At 46.3% G+C, this 18,622-nt stretch overlaps 1 protein-coding gene across 2 annotated transcripts in view; it reads left to right on the forward strand.

Moving 5' to 3' along the window:
• LOC119466129 (cAMP-dependent protein kinase type II regulatory subunit) overlaps positions 1–17,837 on the forward strand; it is a 168,149-nt gene extending 150,312 nt beyond the window's left edge. For both annotated transcript variants that reach the window (XM_037726618.2, XM_037726617.2), the window contains exons 8-10: positions 1,346–1,411; positions 5,832–5,883; positions 11,782–17,837. In XM_037726618.2, the coding sequence (XP_037582546.1) occupies positions 1,346–1,411; positions 5,832–5,883; positions 11,782–11,981 (318 nt within the window). In that variant the 3' untranslated portion in view covers positions 11,982–17,837. The remainder of the gene's footprint in view (positions 1–1,345; positions 1,412–5,831; positions 5,884–11,781) is intronic.
• Positions 17,838–18,622: the final 785 nt, after the last annotated feature.

The following is an 18,622-nucleotide window of genomic DNA, read 5'->3' on the forward strand; positions in this document are numbered from 1 at the left end:
AAGAGCTGCCGTTTAGGGGGTATTGGTAGATGGCGGAAGAGCCGCTGTTTGGGGGGTATTGGTAGCTGGCGGAAGAGCCGCCGTTAGGGGGTATTGGTAGTTGGCGGAAGAGCCGTCGTTTGGGGGTATTAGTAGTTGGCGGAAGAGCTTTTCTTTGAGATACGATTGTTTTCGACGGCCGCTCGCATCTGTCACTTCTGCTGTTGTGCTCAATCGTCGCGCCTGTCATGAGTGCCAAGAACTTTCGGTGCTCTTTCTCAGCAGCGTTCAAACGGGCTGCTATCCTCCATGTTGAGGAAACTAACAACTGCGCAGCGGGACGCAAGTCTGGAGCGGTCTGGAGTCAGTGAATGTGTGGTGCGGCAGTGGCTACTGTGTGCGGGTGGGTCCTCTCTGCGTGGGGGGCTGTACCGCGCGATGTCATGGTGCGGTCGTTCGCGAAGTGTGGACTCACTTTTGATGACGACGTGCTTTGGGACCGCAGCAGCTATGACTGCAGCAGTACCAGTGACGTCAACTCTAGTGACGATGAGTAGTCTTAGCAACCCCATCAATAAATTTTCCTTGTGTGAAATGCACTCGCGTGGTTTTTCTCCCCCCCCCCCCCAATTTTTTTTTTTTGAGACATGCAATTTTGGGGGAGTCGACCTACATTCGAGTCGACTTACAATCATGTAAATACGGTAGTTTACGTAAAAAAAAAAAAAAAAAAACGGCTGCCACTGTGCAACAACATTTCGTGCTAAATATACCCACTACATGTTAGATTTCTACTTTGTTTAGAAGCTTTAATGTTATTTCTACGTTAGTTTACTACTTTGGACACATAGGAATTCGGCATGCATTCGATTAGAGCGTGTTAGAATCGGGCAAACTGCAAAAGGAATAAGTGGTGTGTTCTGGAATTTTTTCTGCATCTTCTTTAATTTGACCCGCAGGTAATTTGATCAAATTGACACAATTCGACACCAACCTATGCGAAAACCTGTCCAATTGCTATCTTTTGATGGCAGTGGTGGTGACACTGGTTCTTGGGTAGGCTATTGCCGGCACTGCAAAAGTAGTTTTGGTTTCATATCAGTTCTGTGTGATAAAATCTTCAGTACCCCCCCCCCCCCCCCTTCGCCCCCTTTTCTTTTAATGAAAAGAAAGTTCACGTTAGAATCGGGTAATATGTATGAGGTACTACTACTTTACCTATTTCTAGGGAAGTTGATGTGTAGGATGGCAGTGGCACTGCTGCACGTGTCACCTGGGCTAGTAATCTAGCAGTAGGCACTGTGGGTCTGACTTGAAACTTTGTGCTCAAGTTCCTGGTTGGTAATTATGTTTGTGTCCTTTTCAGGGAGACGCTGCAGATGGTATGTACTTCATTGAAGACGGAACGGTCCGCATCTGCGTCAAGAAAGACGTGAGTGATCAAAGCATGCCTTTCACTGCGTGCTACTGTAAACTGTCAGTCTGTTGCATTTATTAACGGCACCATATGGACAAGATATAATGCACTTGCTTCGAAATTATTAATATTTGCAGAAGGAGCTTAAGGTTTTTTTATTTTTTTGAATACGCAAATATTGTCGATTGCTACTAAAATCACAGGCATGCGCACAAGAGAAGGGTCAGCTAAGGGGTCAGTTGTCCCCAAAACCTGTTGGAAGAGGGGCGCATAGTTTGGCTTATAGCATCTGGTCTTTCAGAGTACAAGCAGATGACAATGAAAAGGAAACAGTTTAGAATTGTCATGTGTGTTAGTGAAGTTAAATACATTGAGTAATAAACACAAGATTCCTCTTCATTTCTTGTGATAAGCTCGTGAAAGATTCCGCCTGAGACATTGGGCAACTTTGCAACTAGCTGTTATGGAAAAATATTCATGAGGGAGGGACATTCGTGATGGAGGCTCAAAGCCTTATTGTCCTTTGATGGCATCAAGCGACATGTGCACAGCAACTGCCAAGGCGGCACCTAGCGCTCTCTCTCTGTCGTTTTTGTGAGCGCATGTTTGAACGTGGGAAACAAGCATGCTGGACTCATGCAGCACCACCAGCAAAGGGTGCGGTGATGCTGTCTAGCTGCCACTTCCATGGGCTCTAGGTTTTTAGCTATTAGTAGGAGGGTGCAAATTAGCGTGCACACACATATAGATGGGATGAGCACTGCTACCAGCTGCTTTATTAGGTCTTCGAGATTTGCCTATGCACTGCACATGACACCCAGGAAACATGCACCGAACTGCTAGACAACAGGTGAAAAGACGAAACAGATACGAAGTGGTTTTCTAGTTTCGTGTGTACCTGCGGTACAGTGAAAGCTCATTACTATGAGCACCACATTAACAAAATTTTCAGATTACCAAGCCTTTCGGAAATCCTCTGGTGACTGTTTATAGTTTCAATGTAAACATATTTCAGTACTACGAACTTAGAATACAGTGAAACCTCATTAAACCGTAGTTAGCCGCAGCTCGAAAAAATACATATTAAACGGTAGTAGTGTTTAACCAAAATAGTGCGAGATCGCCCACTTATCTGTCAAAAAAGGAACTGAGAGAGAATGCAATGAAAGGTAAAAAAACATGCAGTATTTATTCACTTTGTGCAACAAAAGTCATATTTTTGTCTGATGCCCCGGCGGCCTAGCAGCGACAACAGTGGCCTCAAACTCACTTAAGCTGTGAGCCAGCTTTTCTGCCAGCCCCCTCTTCTTGGCAAACACCCACATGAGGCTGACGTACCACGCAGCTTCTGTCACTGTCGAGCCTGAATTGCCGGTGCTGTCGTTTTCTATGTCGTCCTCATCACTGTCGTTAGGTGGCACTTTGGCAACAACAGAGGCAACGATGGCTTCGTCGGACATGTTCAGAGAAGCCTGAACTTCGCTCATTATGTCTCGGAAGTCAGTAAAGGAAATGCCTTCTGCAACACCCTGCCGCTCCAGCACTTCAGTGAACAGGGTTTCACAAGCTCGGTTGATGGTGTCAGAAGTCTGCTCGACCTCGTCGCTAGCATCCTCTGTGTCACCTGCACACACCATGAAGCCAGTGTGCTTGAAGCACTTCTGCACTTTATGTCGATTCAACCTGTCTCCACGAGTATTGCAGAAGGTCAATGGAAAAAACTTTGCCGCACTCAAGGGCAAGAAGAATTTTGCGCAGCAGATTCATTTGCTTTGTGAGAGTGTGACACCCACCGCCATTCAAAACTGCTGGAAGAAGGCCGGCCTCATGAGAACAGATGGCCAACCACAAAGCGATGAACCGGAAGCGGAAGGCAGTTCGAGCGAGCTCTGGAGCGAGGTGGCCGAGCAGCTAGCCGTCAATCCCTCAGTCACATTTGACGACTATGTTCAGTGTTACGAGGTGACGTGGACATCAGCGGAGCTTACTACTGATGACATCCTGCAGAGCGTCCCAGGGCATTCCTCAGGATGAGGAATGCAGTGACGACATTGACGACGATCTCGCGGTAGCACCCAAAGAACGCTATGAGTCCGTGTAGGCCACAGGTGCATTGGACTACTTGAGGAAACTCCACATATTTATAGGGAAAAGTGGCACAGCGACCGAAGGCAGTGCATAAGAATGCAGACGGTCTAGAATCGTTCTAGAATTGGCCTAGAATCTCAAGCGAGATCGTGGCTTGATAAGGACGCTCGCTTCATGCTTGTGCAACAGTGAAACATTAACAGATTGTCACTGTCGGGTGTCTCCTAAGTCATGTGCTTTCCACGGTTCAGTTTCGATTGTTACAAGTGAAATTGTTTGGAATTCATTATGCTGCAAAAATTAGTAGCGCAACATTTTGCATGTCCAGAAGTAATTATGAACTTCTCGGATGATGGGCTCCAAGTCTTGCATTAGGATCATTTGTCTGATTCTCGGTATCGAACCTGGCACCAACAGGGGTGATCGTTTTTAGGGGTAGTCACTCGGCTGTCTGAGCAAGCAAGAAGTTCAGTTGATTGCAGAGTAGGGCTGCATTAATTAATCGACAACTTGGCCTCCTTCTCAAAGACACTTGTGCAGTCATAAAGACACTCATAAAGAAGTCACATCCGACACGGAAATACCTTTATTGTATCTGATATGTGTTATAAGCGCACATTCATTACACGCTAATACAGTCAAACCCGTATATATTGAACTTGCAAAAAAACTGGAATTAGTTCGATATATCGAGTAATTCGATACAGAACATTTAAAGAATTTGACAATGTACAAAACGTACCTCATTAAAAAAGTGTTCTTTATTTCCTAAATTCATGTGCGGCGGGCATATTAGCGCGAGAAATAGTTGCCGATCTTCTGCTTTTTCATTTTTAAAGCATTGTTGAGCATACACTTTTCAACATTGTCGAGTGACTCGGAAAAGCCGAGCCCACAGCCTTCTATGGATGCGCAGTGGCGGTGAACAACACTCAGTGCATTAAGTGCATCGGAACACGGGGGCGAATCGGAACTGGTTGGGTCCGCGCAGTTACTGTCGCCGGCAAGATCCCTAGCCAGATCGGCAACGATGTTTCCGTCAGCGAGCTCTCCAGTGGTCACAACATGGTCGTCGACGGTGACGAAGTCTCGCTGCAGTCCCATCACAAACGGCACCCGGGAACTCAGACAGCTGGCTAAACAAATCATCAAGTTCCTCAATTGGTTCATCGCAATTTTCGGATGAGCTTGCGCCAGCTTCGCCAGAAACACGGAGTCCACAATGACGGAAGCAATTCTAAATTGTTTCTTTTTTGACGTCATTCCATGATGCATTCAGCACAGTTACTGCGCCCAGGAGGTCAATTTTTAACTCCCGGCCAGTGCGACGATTTAGCATAAGCCGTTGCACAAGGCGCGTTCTATAGCCTGCCTTCAGTGCACGAATGACGCCTTGGTCTGAGGGCTGCCGCACTGAGGTTGTGTTCGGCGGCAGGAAACAAAGATGACGCTTACCTTACAATGATGCGCAGAGCATTTATCAATGAGTAAGCAGATTTTTCTGCCTTCGCATACCAGGTCATCGTCCGTACTCGGTGGGCGCCGGTAGCACCTGGTCTCTTGTCCACCTTACGTTGGCCTTATTTTTCAGTATCGTACTCAGCGTACTTCTTGGGATGCTGTATGCTGCAGCGACATCCGACTTCTTTTCTTCGCGTTCAACTCTTCTGATGATTTCCTGCTTTGCGGATATTGGCAGGTTCTGCCGTTTCACGGCAGCCATGTAGAGGCTCTACTGTGTGGATTCTTCTACCTACATGCTCCTCATGCGTGGCTGACACTTTTCCAAGTCATAAAACTTCCTCAATCTTGTGGTCTTTAGTGGAAGTGATTTGCCATAATAAGTGCAACACTCTGACATATTCTATACTGTGATTCGCTATGGGTTACTACACTATGCATGATACTGTTAAAAAAGAAAATGTCAAGATATTTTTTGCAGTGTTGCTTTAAGGCCTGTAATGGCTTGCATTGGTAAACAGCACACAAAATGAAGACTGACAGAATGATGTACATGCACCACAAAGCGCTGTGTTGTGCATTCTAGGCTTGCAATTTTATAGAGTGGAGGTGACACTCATGCAAGCATGATTTTCTTGCTCATGTTGAAGGTCGCCGAACATCGCTGCAACACAGATATAACAAATTATCGGACATAATGAAGTAAATAAGAAGTTTTCTCATTGCTATCATAGTGCAACATATATATGTTTATAACGAATATAAGAAAGCTATTGTAGTGTGATGCGACTTTGTTATAATGACCTTTGACTGTATAATCCATTTATGAATGGGAAAAATTGCAGTATGCGCCCATTTGGTGATGTTGCCGCTGTGTTTTATGCAGGGCGGAAACGAGACGGAGGTATCGAGGATCGGCAAGGGTGGCTACTTTGGAGGTGAGTTGCGAGACACTCGCTGAACACATTTGTGCTGTAGTAAAGGCACGTCTGCCGTAATCTTGACTGGTTCATGGTCAAAAGAACTGAAATTTGGGCAAGTTGGTTGGCGGTTTACGGTTACGAAAACCACGAACAGTGAGGACAGAGAAAGGAATCACGCAGGCCAATTGCTGAACTTCAACTGCATTTTACTGACAGACAAAACTTTGTTTAAATACACGAAGAAAACACATAAGGCCAGCGGTCCCATGCCAAGAAGACAATGGAAAAGGAAAACAAACTGCAAAGATAGCGGAGGCGTAGAAATATGACTTAGATGTGGACACCAGGGATATCAGATCCCTTTCTGTTGTCTTCGTGGCATGCGATAGCTGGGCTTGCGTGTTTTCTATTCATACTTAAACAGGCGTTTTTTAAGAAATAAAATGTAGTTCAAGTTAGAGATTGTCATCTGTGATTTCTTTCTCTGTCCTCTCGTGCTTTACACTGTTCATAAGAATGGTTCATGCTGCACTAGTTGAGTACGTGTCCTCACTGTAGTCTTTCCAATTGAGCAAGCAATCTTGAGAAGTATAATTAATACGTACAGAGATAACCTTGGCTCTGTGCAAAGCTTTATTCAGAAATGGTTCTGCTGTTTCAAAACAAGCAGATTCAAAACGAATCTGCTGCTTTACTACAGCAATAGTAATTTGCTGTGCTGAAGCAGCAGATTCTTCTAAAACAATATTTAGTCTGCTACAGTAGGAGACTAAATATTGTTTTAGAAGAATCGGCTGCTTCAGCAGACTAAAGTAGCAGACCCGTTTTACACGGGACCGTATAAAAAAAACGTAAGAGCTGGGAAACGCAAGAGCCAAGAAACAGGAAAAATTTAGAAATGAGAGTAGTGTTGAACTGCACACAATTTTATTTTAATTCTTACGTGTGAAAAAAAGTAGTAATTTCGCCCGAAAGCCGAAGTATCGATTGCGATTTCAAATTAGTAGACATCTATACAAAGTAAGGATAGTAGTTCTATCATCCGTAAAAGTTTGTAAGCATTCGCGTATTAACTATATTAACAGGCATGGTGTCAGCGCGCACAGGCAAACATGAACACATCATACTCGATGAGTGCGGACATGCGCTGTTAAACGCTGGCGTGAGGAAGCTCCGCTGCAGCAGCGAGCGAAGTGACCTTCATGCTGTTGTCTATTGCTTCAACACAAACAGAGCGCCGAGAACACACTGCACGCTCAAAGCTACGAGCCGCCGCTGCGCCTACACTGCCTAGACTCTGCCCCCAACACAGATTGCGTTCAAGATACGGCCCGCGCACCACCGCGCAGTATGCAGTTGATGCTAGAGTACAACGCTGCTTCCTCGCCGGTGCCTCGAGCGCAACGAAAGAAGGCGCCCTCCCTCCCTGCTTTTCTTTCTTGCGCACGCAAGATTTAGATGTGGTCGTTGGCTCCCCTCGCACACTTTTACTCTGCAGATACAGCATATGGCGCACGGCGACAGCGCTATCGCCCTTGGCCTTTATATGGAACATCTATGCACCAAAACTAATTTTAGGGCCACAATGCATCATAGACACCATCTCTAGATAGCAAATACGGTTCTCAAAGGCCATACTTTTGCTGGAGGAAACCGAAAATATATGTCATAGGGTGTCGCCCCCGGCACTTTGAGCGGCCAATGCCATCGTCAAGCCACCAAGCCAAGTGACATGAAAAGTAAAAATGGCCACTCGGGACGGCTCGGGGTGGCAGTTCGCAACGTATGATGCGGGAACGGTCCCACAGTTGCAACACAACAGCGGAGTTACCAATGCATTGGGTTCTATGGGAGCTGTGCCAGGACTGGCCGAAAACGACGTAACAGCCGGGAAAATGCAGCACCCGCGGACGTAACAGCGGGGTTCTACTGTATCAGCTAAATATTCAAATAAATATATACTTTTTTGAAATCGCTATGTGTCTTCTGGATGCCTGCAGATGTTAGTGTGCAGATGATAGTGCTAACAGCCGATGCCACAGTTCGTCCTCCATTTCCTGCTTTCATTCTTTTGTTGCATTTGTCTCCAGCCGAGGTTCCAGTGCACTGCCACTATACAGTCCTCTTTCTGCCATTTGTGCTGCATTTATCTATTGTTGTAGTGTATTTTCCGGTCTATGAGTCGCACCTTTGTAGTCATGCACATCTTATAGGGCGTGGTCATTCTTACATGTCCTTGTTCCGTGATATTTTTCCTTGCTTGAAGAGCATTGAAAAACCCTGTTATAAGTAGAAATAATAGAAGCGATTTTTTGCTGCAATATACACAAATGGAAAACCATTCTATTAAAGATTAATTAAACTGGCTTGGTAATTTTTATCCTCAATGCCGCATTGATGTGCATTTGTTTATTATTTCAGTTAATATCGAGACCATATGGTGTATATATATAGATGTATGTTCGACACTGTGCCAAGAGTGCTTATCGCTACACCAAATCAGCTTTTTGCCAGTGCCAACATCTGCGTCAAAAGGTCAAATCTCTGTTTCACCACTGTGAATATCCTGAAGGTATTTGGTGTCTGTTGCTTCTGAAGTCTCGTGCAAAGCGGGAACATTTCCAGTACATCATAACTGCAACATTGCCACAAGATGTCACCACCAGTACTGCTACTGTTTGATACATCTCCCAGTGTATGCCTGCACCTGTATGTCTGCTACACAAGTTTTTTACATTCTATTTGCAGTACTTCTTTTGTTTATACATGCTTTATTGTCCTACCACTCATTGTATTTGTGGTGTGGTGTGCTGCAAGTGTATCTTGATACAATGTAGACCGCTTATAACGTAAGTCACCGGAGTCGCGTATATTCGCACTATGAGCGGTACTGCAATATAACCAAAACAACTATTTTATTGCGATAATGGACACTCCAGGCGCATTTCTGCCATCGCTGTCACCGTGCTCTAGGTTCCATATTCGCTTACTAAATAAATTAATAAGCACAGTGTCACGCGCGCACAAGCAAACATGAACACATCTCGCTCGTTGATCGCGGAAACGAACTGTCAAAACGCTCGAGTGACAAAGCGCGACGAGCAAATTGACCTTCGTGCTATCATGCCTCTCGCTTCAATGCGACCTATAAGCGGCAAAAACACGGCACGCGGCCGACTTTCCCCATCGCAGATTGCTTTCAAGGCTGGGCCAAGGCGATCGTATCGCCGAAGTGGATCGTCGCAAATTACGTCCTGCTTTGGTCCACTGAAACCGTTTCGCATTGCTTTACTGGCGTAAATCCTCTCCTTCTGTTTGCGTCAATCCCGAACGCAAGTTATAGATTCTCCTAACGCCCGTGATGTGGCCCGATTTCCGTCCGTCTCCGCACACATGATCACTTTCCTTTTAAATGCAGCATCATGATGAACTCGGTACTTTATGCTGATAAAACAGACACAGAAAACGTGAAGACTATTGCCTAAGCACGTGTATTACAGCACATGGAGGAAGCTACGGTAGCTAGGCTCGACGCGCGTGAGGCGGCCATTTGGAAATGCCGACAGCTATATGGTACCGGTAACGCAGATTTAGGCTCGCACTCGATTCTAACGTGCATGCAATTTCTGGACCTCTTTTATCGGAAAAAAAGCGCGCTAGATTGGAATAAATACGGTATTTGTGGCTTGAGGGGGAGTGTTTTCCGTCTAGGTTGACTGCTGAATTTCCAGGCAGCCGCACTGTAACCGGTATTTCGTGTCCCGCAACTGCACTATAAGCGATACGTGTATACATAGAGTGCTATGGGAAAATTAACGAGAGTCTGAAAACACCGTATTATATCCGGTCCTGCAATGTAAGTGGTTACGTTATACGTGGTCTATATTGTATAAACATAAAAGCAATGAATTATCAGATATAGCGAAGTAAATCTATAATATTTATTGCCAATATCAGCATATGTGCTTATAATGAATACTGCATGTAACGAAAGTATTTTTGTGTTTGACACAACTTCGTTATAATGAGGGATGACTCCATAATGAAATATCGAATGTGACAAGGTAGATGTAAAGTTTGATTGGCGATGTAAACTTTACTTAAGTGAGTATTCTGCCCATACATAACACTGAATATGCAAGATGTGAGACAATGCAAGATGTGAGACAAAGCAAATTCGCTTCCAACTCAAAATATGTATTCTGGCAGCAAAATAGCCAAATACTGAGGAACTTGAAATAGTGCATTGTGGAAGCACGTGCGTGTCTTGGCCAGCGTTCTGGCTTAGCTGGCCTGCAGTTGGCAGGCCAAAATGCCGATCTTTGTTAATCTCATGGCTGCACATTACCAACCATGCAAAGAGTGTTAAGAATTTTTACACGACCGGTGATGACGAGCCATCAAAATTGACCTTTTAGACGGTTACAGTGGAATCTCGATGATACGATCACGGCTAATATGAATTTACGGATGATACAAATTTTTCTGTGGTCCCGGCTGAGCTCCCTTACTTTGCAACGTGCTAGAGAATGGTTGTTACAAATCGATTTTCGACCCGCGTCGATTGATACGAATAAACAGCACCCCACCGACGGTCGCGAAAAAGAACAGCACACAGTCACGCGCTTTCTCCCTTTCTCTTTTGGTGCGGAGGTGCGGATGCGGCACCGGACAGCGCGGAGGCCGCGACTGGGCGCGAAGAGTTTGACGCGGTGGCGCTTTTCTTGCTTTTGCGCGTGGCCGCCACAGCGATCGAAGGTTCGTGCAATCTATCGCTTCAACGGAAACTGAGCGGCGTAAGCACAGCGCATACAAAGGTCAGAGCCAGGTGGAGATCGCTTTCAAGATACGGTGCGTGCGACAACCCGAACAGCCGACACAGGCATAAAGTACAAGAACGCATTTGCTGGCAGAGTAGAAGCCCCCCCCCCTCCCTCCTTGCCTGCCTCCTGCGCTGCCTTCCCGCTTTGCTCCTTTCGGTGGGAGATTGTGTCGCCAGTTACCCTTGTGCCCGGTTGCAAGATACGCATTTGGTGCCCCGCAGCACAGCGTCGCCCCCCCTCCCTCCCTCCCTCCCATACCCCCCGGCCTTTTGCGCGACGGAAGCAGGGCTGGGCTCGACTGACGCGTCTGGCCGTGACAGAAGTCGCGTTTGCTCTCTGCTGTGCGTTCGCTCTCCGTGCGTGAAGGCGAAAGGCACGCGGTCACGATTTTATCGCCCTTGGACCCATGCTCCACGTCTCATGCTCCTCCTCCGCATCGCCTTCGTTGATCTCCTCTCCCATCGGTGGGCGCACCTCGTTGAGAAGCATGCTCGCTACCGCCCTTGTTGGCGAGATTTTCCAGCGGAAGCTGCATTATAACCGGTATTTCGTCTCACGCGGCTGCACTGTAAGCGGTATGCGTATACATGGAGTTCTATGGGAGGGTAAACCGGAGTCGGAAAAGGCCGCGTTGTAGCCACTTCTGCACTATAAACAGTTGTGTTATAAGTGATCTATACTGTAAATGCTTTTTACGTGTGCGTGCCTGAGTGAGTTCACCTCCGACTCTTTAATTTAGCTAGTTTTAATTGTGTTTCGATGATACGAATTTCGGCTAATACGAATATTTTTCGTGACCCTGTGAGATTCGTATCATCGAGATTTCACTGTATACTCTCATTTCTCTTGTTTAGACCCAATTGTAAGTTTTTTTAATTGATATTAGCGGGCATGTTTATAATAAATAATAATAATGTTTATAAAGACATAATGAGGGTATTTTTCGAATTGAATGTTGCTTTATTATAGCAAGGTTTGACTGCAGTTGAGCATGCTTCAAGTAGTAGTTGTCTTGCGAAGCTGGTCATGTGCTGTTGCTGTCACGATCGTTGTCAGCGCTGCCATTGTTGACATCGCTACATCCATGCAGAGCTGGCACTGCTGACCAAGAAACCCCGTGCTGCCTCGGTGTACTCGGTGGGGCCCGTCAAGCTCGCCTTTCTCGACGTCTCGGCCTTTGAGCGACTCCTGGGGCCCTGCAAGGAGATCATGATGCGCAACATCGACCAGTACGAGGAGCAGATGGTCCAGGCCTTTGGAGCCAAGGTCAATGTGGCCGACCTCCGATGATGACCCTGAACACGGCCCTAAAATTTACCACCACCACCACTGCTCCCTCTATCCCTCGTCACCCCCCTCCCTGCATCCCCCTATCCCCCCCCCCTCCTTTACCCCCGTTAACTAGTCGGTCGGGGCTTGCGCAGCCCTGCTCCCTGCAGCGGCCACTGCTGTCGCCGCAATAAAAGAGGAGCGCACCGAGCGTCGCCAGAGCGCTGGCAGCTGTGTAGAGCTCACGGCGTGTGGCGTCGGCACTGTGTCGCTCTTTCTCATGGGTCAACAACAACAGCAGCAACACGAGAGCTGTCGTGGCGGCCACTGGCATACGAGACAGAGCAGAGAGAGAAGGCGCCAGGGCAGCTGGTGACCGCCTCTTCGCTATTATCAATATTGTTGTTCTTATTCCTGTGGATTTTGAATGAGGCGGGCGAATGCATTACCGAAGCTCAGTTTGACAAGTGCTTCCACATTAGGGGCAAGTCGCACTCTGTCCTGGTGGGAACTTGCGGGAGCCGGCCGCAACGCTGTCCCTCCCCTCTTCCGGGTTGCGAAGAAAGAGGGACACGATGCGACCTTTGCTGCCGGGATTCCCCTTTTGTCATTTTTGTTTGCCTTTTCTTTCCATTCTGGCGGCGGTGAACTGCCCGTCCGTACATCGCCTGTAGGACCATGGTGTTGAGAGGGTAGACTTAGCCAGACTGCCACCGACTGAAGTGTGTCAGAATGGCAAGCATCCTTTCTGCAATATGCCGCCTCCTGTCACCAGATGGCTTCACTGATACAGCCTAACAAGCCCTTGACCATGGTCCTTGGGTGCTAGAGTGCAGCAACCTTGCCTCACTTAGGCATTTATAGCTCGCTCAGTGGCGCCCTCTTGTCACGGCCATGCTTCCTCATGGGGTTGATTAGTGTTTGTACACCTCATTAATATAGTTTGCAGAACGAACTGTGCATAATGCATAGGTCATTGTGTTTGGTGACACCACCAGTATTCTTTGCACCGACTTAGGCTGGTGCAATCAAGCATGCGTGCCAGAGTCCTTTGAAAGCATGTCTCACTGGTGTTTCATGCAGTGTTGGAACGGCAGCGACGACTGCACTGCGTGGTTGATGCCTTCTTTGCCTTTGTTCATTTATTGAGGGAAAATGCTGGGATTTTGTATTTAGTTCACTCCTCATTTGGAGACACCAATGTTAGATTAGACTTAGCAAAAGCTTTGGAGTCATGCTATCAAGCTTTTAGTTACAATTACGAGAATGAACTGCACCTCTTCTCGTGCTGCCAGAGATGTGAAAACTCATTTAAGAAGGTTTAAAATAATTCATGCCTTCAAAAAAGTTGCAGTGGTGTCTCAGTGTTCAATAGACAATTGCATCTCTAAAGATAGACCATCTTTATGTTCTGAACTGGAGCACTGCTCAGCAGTTCCCATGCTGTGGTTCTTTAGTGAGGTCATCATTTTGGTTTTGCATTTTACCAGTTTAAGTTGTGAATAAGACGAGGCTGGTTGTGCTCATTAGGCTCTCTGTGCAGTCTTATAACTGGCAGCGGATAATGTTGCAGGAAAATGAAAGGATACCATAGTTGGTCTTGATTCGCAGCCAGTGACCACAGCACCCGTTCATGTCGTGTACAAATGGATATTGTCGCGTTTCGATGGTGTGCGAGCACCAGATGTTGTGAAAGGTTGCCGCGGGAGAGACGAATTGTTGTTACTTTTGCTGATTGCCTCGCCTCTGTATGTGCGGCATGTTGCTGAAAAAGAAGCGCAGTGGATAATGGGAGGCAGCGTTTCTCGCAGTTGTCTGAAGTGCGAACAGTGGCATGCTCTCAGGTTTACCTAGCTGCATAGCAACATGTACTGCCTTTAGGGGTTAGGGTATACACCAAGTACGGTCGTAAGATAAGTGCATCCTGTTGGGGGTGTGAGCTTTGCACCTTTGCTTTGCTGTTGCACGAAATTTGCATCTGTGGGAGAGACAGTCGACTTGACACAGCCAAATGCTGGGAGCATCTCGATGCAAACACTACTGGCGGGTTCGAAAAATGACTGCTAGATCATTGCTGACCTCACATTGATTTGTTGCCGGCTCGTTCATGAAATCTTATGTCAGCATGTAATGGATCGTCTGCTGAAGATTGTAGGTGGTCTAGAGAAAGCCATTGGAAAAGCTGTTTTGTGGTATTTACCTATTACAAGGCATTGGTACTGGCAAGTATTGGCATATAGGGATTTGTTTTCTTCATTTGTGAGTATAACGGCATACAAAATCGTTTCCAATTTTTTTTTCTGTAAATGTCCTGGCTATGTATATATTATGTTAAGAACTACAAACCAAATTTAGGGACACCATTAGTGAAAAGGATGGTCTTTGCCTGGTAATAGGTGGTGCCGCAACACTGATCTTGTGATGCTGAATTCAACGCTAGCACACACAACTATAATTGCAACAACCTGTTGGTAGCTGAAGTCCTCTTCACTACAAGTCTAGCAATGTTGGACTTGCGCAAATGCTGGATAATAGCATTAATAACAAACTTTATGCAGACGTTTCAGTTTGTTGGATGCCATAAGGGATCGGACCATTTTTAAAATTTATTCAGTTGGTGCCTCCAAGTTGAAAGGAGAGAGCAGGTTGCAGTTGTTTTGCGAATCTGGTTGTCTAGTTTAAGCAAGGTTCCCTAGTCAGATGAAAATATTGCTGCCAGTTTGAATACAGGTCCGTAGCTGTACCCGAGCTTGCTCCGGATCTGTACCCGAGCTTGCTCGCAGTTGACTTAGAGTTGCTCCATTTGGATTTCTACTGATCTGCAGACTGGTTTCGGATTGTAACTAATGCTGTTTGCAGCGAGCTGTTATTTTGCTAAGACCTAAAATGATCCTAGTATGAAAAAAAAAATTCTGCATTTAGAGGCTGGACCAGGGAATGCCCATAAAGAATGCTTGTCAAAAATGGCATGCACTTGGCATCAGTTAGCACTTGCTCCAGTTAGTATGAATGGTTTGTGTAGGAAATAAGAAATGTTCATTAAGTTATAACTGTTCCGGCTCATCCGGTACACATTAGAGAGCCTCAGCCTGTCTGTGACATAATGCAGTTTACGGAACACTGCAATACTGGATACACAGAGCTATGCCGCAACACTGATCTTGTGATGCTGAATTCAACGCTAGCACACACAACTATAATTGCAACAACCATGTTTTAGCTGTCCCATTTTACCTAAATTGGCATCCATCTAGACGGCAGCAAGGAGCTACAAAGGAAACCCATATGGGTTTCCCATAAAGCAAGCTTTGAAGTTGAAAAATTCATCCTAGTCTGGCGATCAAACTCTGGACCAACGCTTTTCCCAAGTCTCTACCTTCTGAGCTGATGGTGAGGCTACCAGATTGCAGGGCGAGGGTAACTCTATGTATAGGGACACTTTCACCTTGCACGCTTCTGCAGATCTGTTTTGTGGTATTTACCTATTACAAGGCATTGGTACTGGCAAGTATTGGCATATAGGGATTTGTTTTCTTCATTTGTGAGTATAACGGCATACAAAATCGTTTCCAACATGCTGTGGTTGAACAAAGCGTCGCATGATGGCACTATCAATGCTGCTGCAGTTGCTGTCGATGTGTTCTTTTTTTGTTTCCAGTGTTCTGTTCACTGCGTTACGGATGGGCAATGACTATATTATAATAGCAACAGATAAACCAAATAAAGTGGCACTCGGAATTGTAGCAAAATGGACGATTGAGCGAGGTAATGTACATTTTTAAAATGTTTAAAGGGAACCAAAGGCACAGGAAGAACCACACAAGACAGGCGCTGGAAGCACAGTTGGCAAATGTTCATCGGTTTATTTCGCTGACAGTTGTGTGCGTCGGGATGCTTCCTGAAAGATGCAAGTTGCTGGCAGCAGTTTGGTTTGCGCACCGGCCTCTTTGTGCTTTCAATTTTGTTAAGGCTTAGCTTCATCAGCTCATAGAGCGATCAGTGGCGACCACCACAGTAGTCCTCTTTTTTTTTTTTAAATAACTTATTCGAGCCAGCATCAGAAGTACCAGCTCGCACAAGCAGAGAGCTCCGCTTGGCGCCTGTGTGCGTCGCTGTGGGGCTGCGTTTGTCTCTCTATATGGTACATTTGAATCGTTTCGTTGTCGTTATTTTATTATTTTTTGTTATGTTTATCATATTTTTGTTTAGTACCTGTTTTTTTTTTCTCGGGCGTTCATTTCCCCGGTGTTTTCTTGCCAACTCGAGCTGGTGGGGGGCTCCAGCGCCCTCTATCCTCAGCACTTGACAGGTGTCCGACAACCACCTCCATGCCCTTCCCCTTTCCTCACTCCCCCTCTGTCGCCTCCTCTGCAAGTTCCGGGGCACACGCACCCCCACCTTTGGTGGGGATTGCATTTTTTTGCTGTTTTTGGATGTAGAGTCGCCCATACGTAGCTAGTTCAACGATGAATCGGGCAGTGTTGGAATTTTTCGTGGGGGAGTGTTATGACGAACACCGTTGCCTGTCTCTCCCGCTGTGGGTGTGTAATGTTGCCGGTGTGTGTGTGTGAAGAACTGTGTTCTCTCTATCACATTATTTTGTTTTCCTTTCTTCTCTTGTGTGCTGCGCAATGTGCACCGCTTTCTTCATCCTGCTGTCATGGATATATGCATTGTTTGTCGTCATGCCTTTTTCAACCGCTTTGATGCGGGAGACCACCACACCGGACTGTTGTCATGCCCGCCTGTACTGTTCAATCTCTATCTCTTCGTCTTAGTTGTCTGTCTGCAACGGGCCGGGCCCTCTTTGCCAGCAGCCACGCATGCGCACAAAAGCAGGTCGCTTGCTGCCGCCTTTGCATCGAAATGCGGATCTGGGCACTTGTAAAATATCGCCATATTGTGAGCTCTGATGTGCTCAGGGGCTACACAATCTCTGATTGGCCCGAAACACCAATGTAGCAGAATTTGAATGTCCAGATTTAGTATTTTCGCTGCTCTGGCCATGTTGAATCGGCAATCCAACGATTGCCTCCAAGAATGGGTATCCGAAATAGTTAAAAATAAAAAGTATAAGTACAACATGTGCTCCTAACTGCCTCAATGATGTTGACAGGTTTTTTTTTTATCCCTCAATGTAGACAGCGTTTTTGTATTTGGAACAGTGCATGCAGAAAGCCATACCTTTTATCACACAAGTTTGTGACCTGTATGGGATGGGACGCTAACCACGTATTGCGCATGGAGATTGTGTTATTGTGCTTATGTGCGAGACTGCAGCTATTGCGTCAGTGAAACAGAAATCCCGTTGTTGTCCACGACTAGCCATGTGGCGAGACGGTCAATGCACATGCGCAGTTGGCGTACATTGGAGACCAGCAGATAAGAGCGGGAAGCTAATACATGGCCTCAGAGACTAGAAAGCTTGCGGCTAATAACGGCGCGCATCACCTCGGAGGCGATAGCTAGCACTCATGTGTGCAGTCTGTCAGTAAGCGTTAGGATTTTGACCCATATAGCGAAGCTTAATTTTTGAATGGAAGTTCTGTTGTTTCCAAGTGAAGCTGAGCTTGACCGAGTGGCGATTCGCAAATAACTTTCCGACAGCGCTGGTGCGCATGCGTGGTCGCTCGACCCTTGGGTGACCCTTCGACCACCGAGCTCATTCCAAGTGTTCTTTCTCCTGTGTTCCTCACGTGTACGCGTTTGTCTTGCGCACGCTGGAAATAAAAAAAAAAAAAAAAAAAGAAAGGCTGCCGCTTCTCCGGCAGCGGGACCGAGAGCCCTGGTGTGTTCATTTGGCGCTCGACGAGCGGGCGGCGTCGAAGCAGGCTCTGCTCAAATAGTCAAAATAAAAAAAAAATAATGAAAACTGAAGCGGCAGCATCCGTGCTTTCCTACCAGCAGAGGTGAAGCCAGTGCTTGCGCCAACTGCAGCCTGCGCTTTTTCTCCCGCTGTAAATGCTAGGGCAATTGTAAAACATGGTTGTATTTGTGGAGTAAATGATTATAGTCTTTCACAGAGTTTGCCTGAGTGTTATAGTATTCATAATAATTCCTATGCCTAGCTAGCATGAAAGAGAGAAGATTACATCTGTACTGATACACCAAGACAAATTGATCAAACGTTTTTTTTTTTTACATTTATTTACTAAAAATACTCCCAGACCGCGGGGATATCAAAGGTCCGCGCATTCCACCACCTGGAGGAGACCACCACGAACCAAGCAACGCAGAGAATAGTGATATTGCCCCAAAAATTGCACGCAGAATCTCCTGTGGGAGTTTATCTAAATTTGCTACTAACCTCCTGCTGTTTCCCCGTACGCGGGGTGGCGTGAGCCATTGGGGCCCTGAACTAAGGGCTCCACCCTGCGAGGATGTCCCCAATAGATGTTTTCTCTCTCTCTCACCGTCGTATGCTGCTGTGTTAAGTATAATTGCGAGAAACACCGCGAAGAGAATCGTGTAACGGAGAAGCGCGGTTGCAACGCCGAAATTTTAACTGAGACGAAGAAGAGGTGAGCAGTGGCAACATTCACTCATGTTATTACACATGTTTCGAGGCAACGACAACAACATGATGGCGCGTTTGGATGATGCCGCTGCTTCGTGGAAGATGAGCACTGGCCGATGCGTGCTGTTGTAGGTGATATAATTGA

Source organism: Dermacentor silvarum, chromosome 10 (assembly GCF_013339745.2).
Source record: "Dermacentor silvarum isolate Dsil-2018 chromosome 10, BIME_Dsil_1.4, whole genome shotgun sequence".
NCBI classification, from domain to species: Eukaryota; Metazoa; Arthropoda; class Arachnida; order Ixodida; family Ixodidae; genus Dermacentor; species Dermacentor silvarum.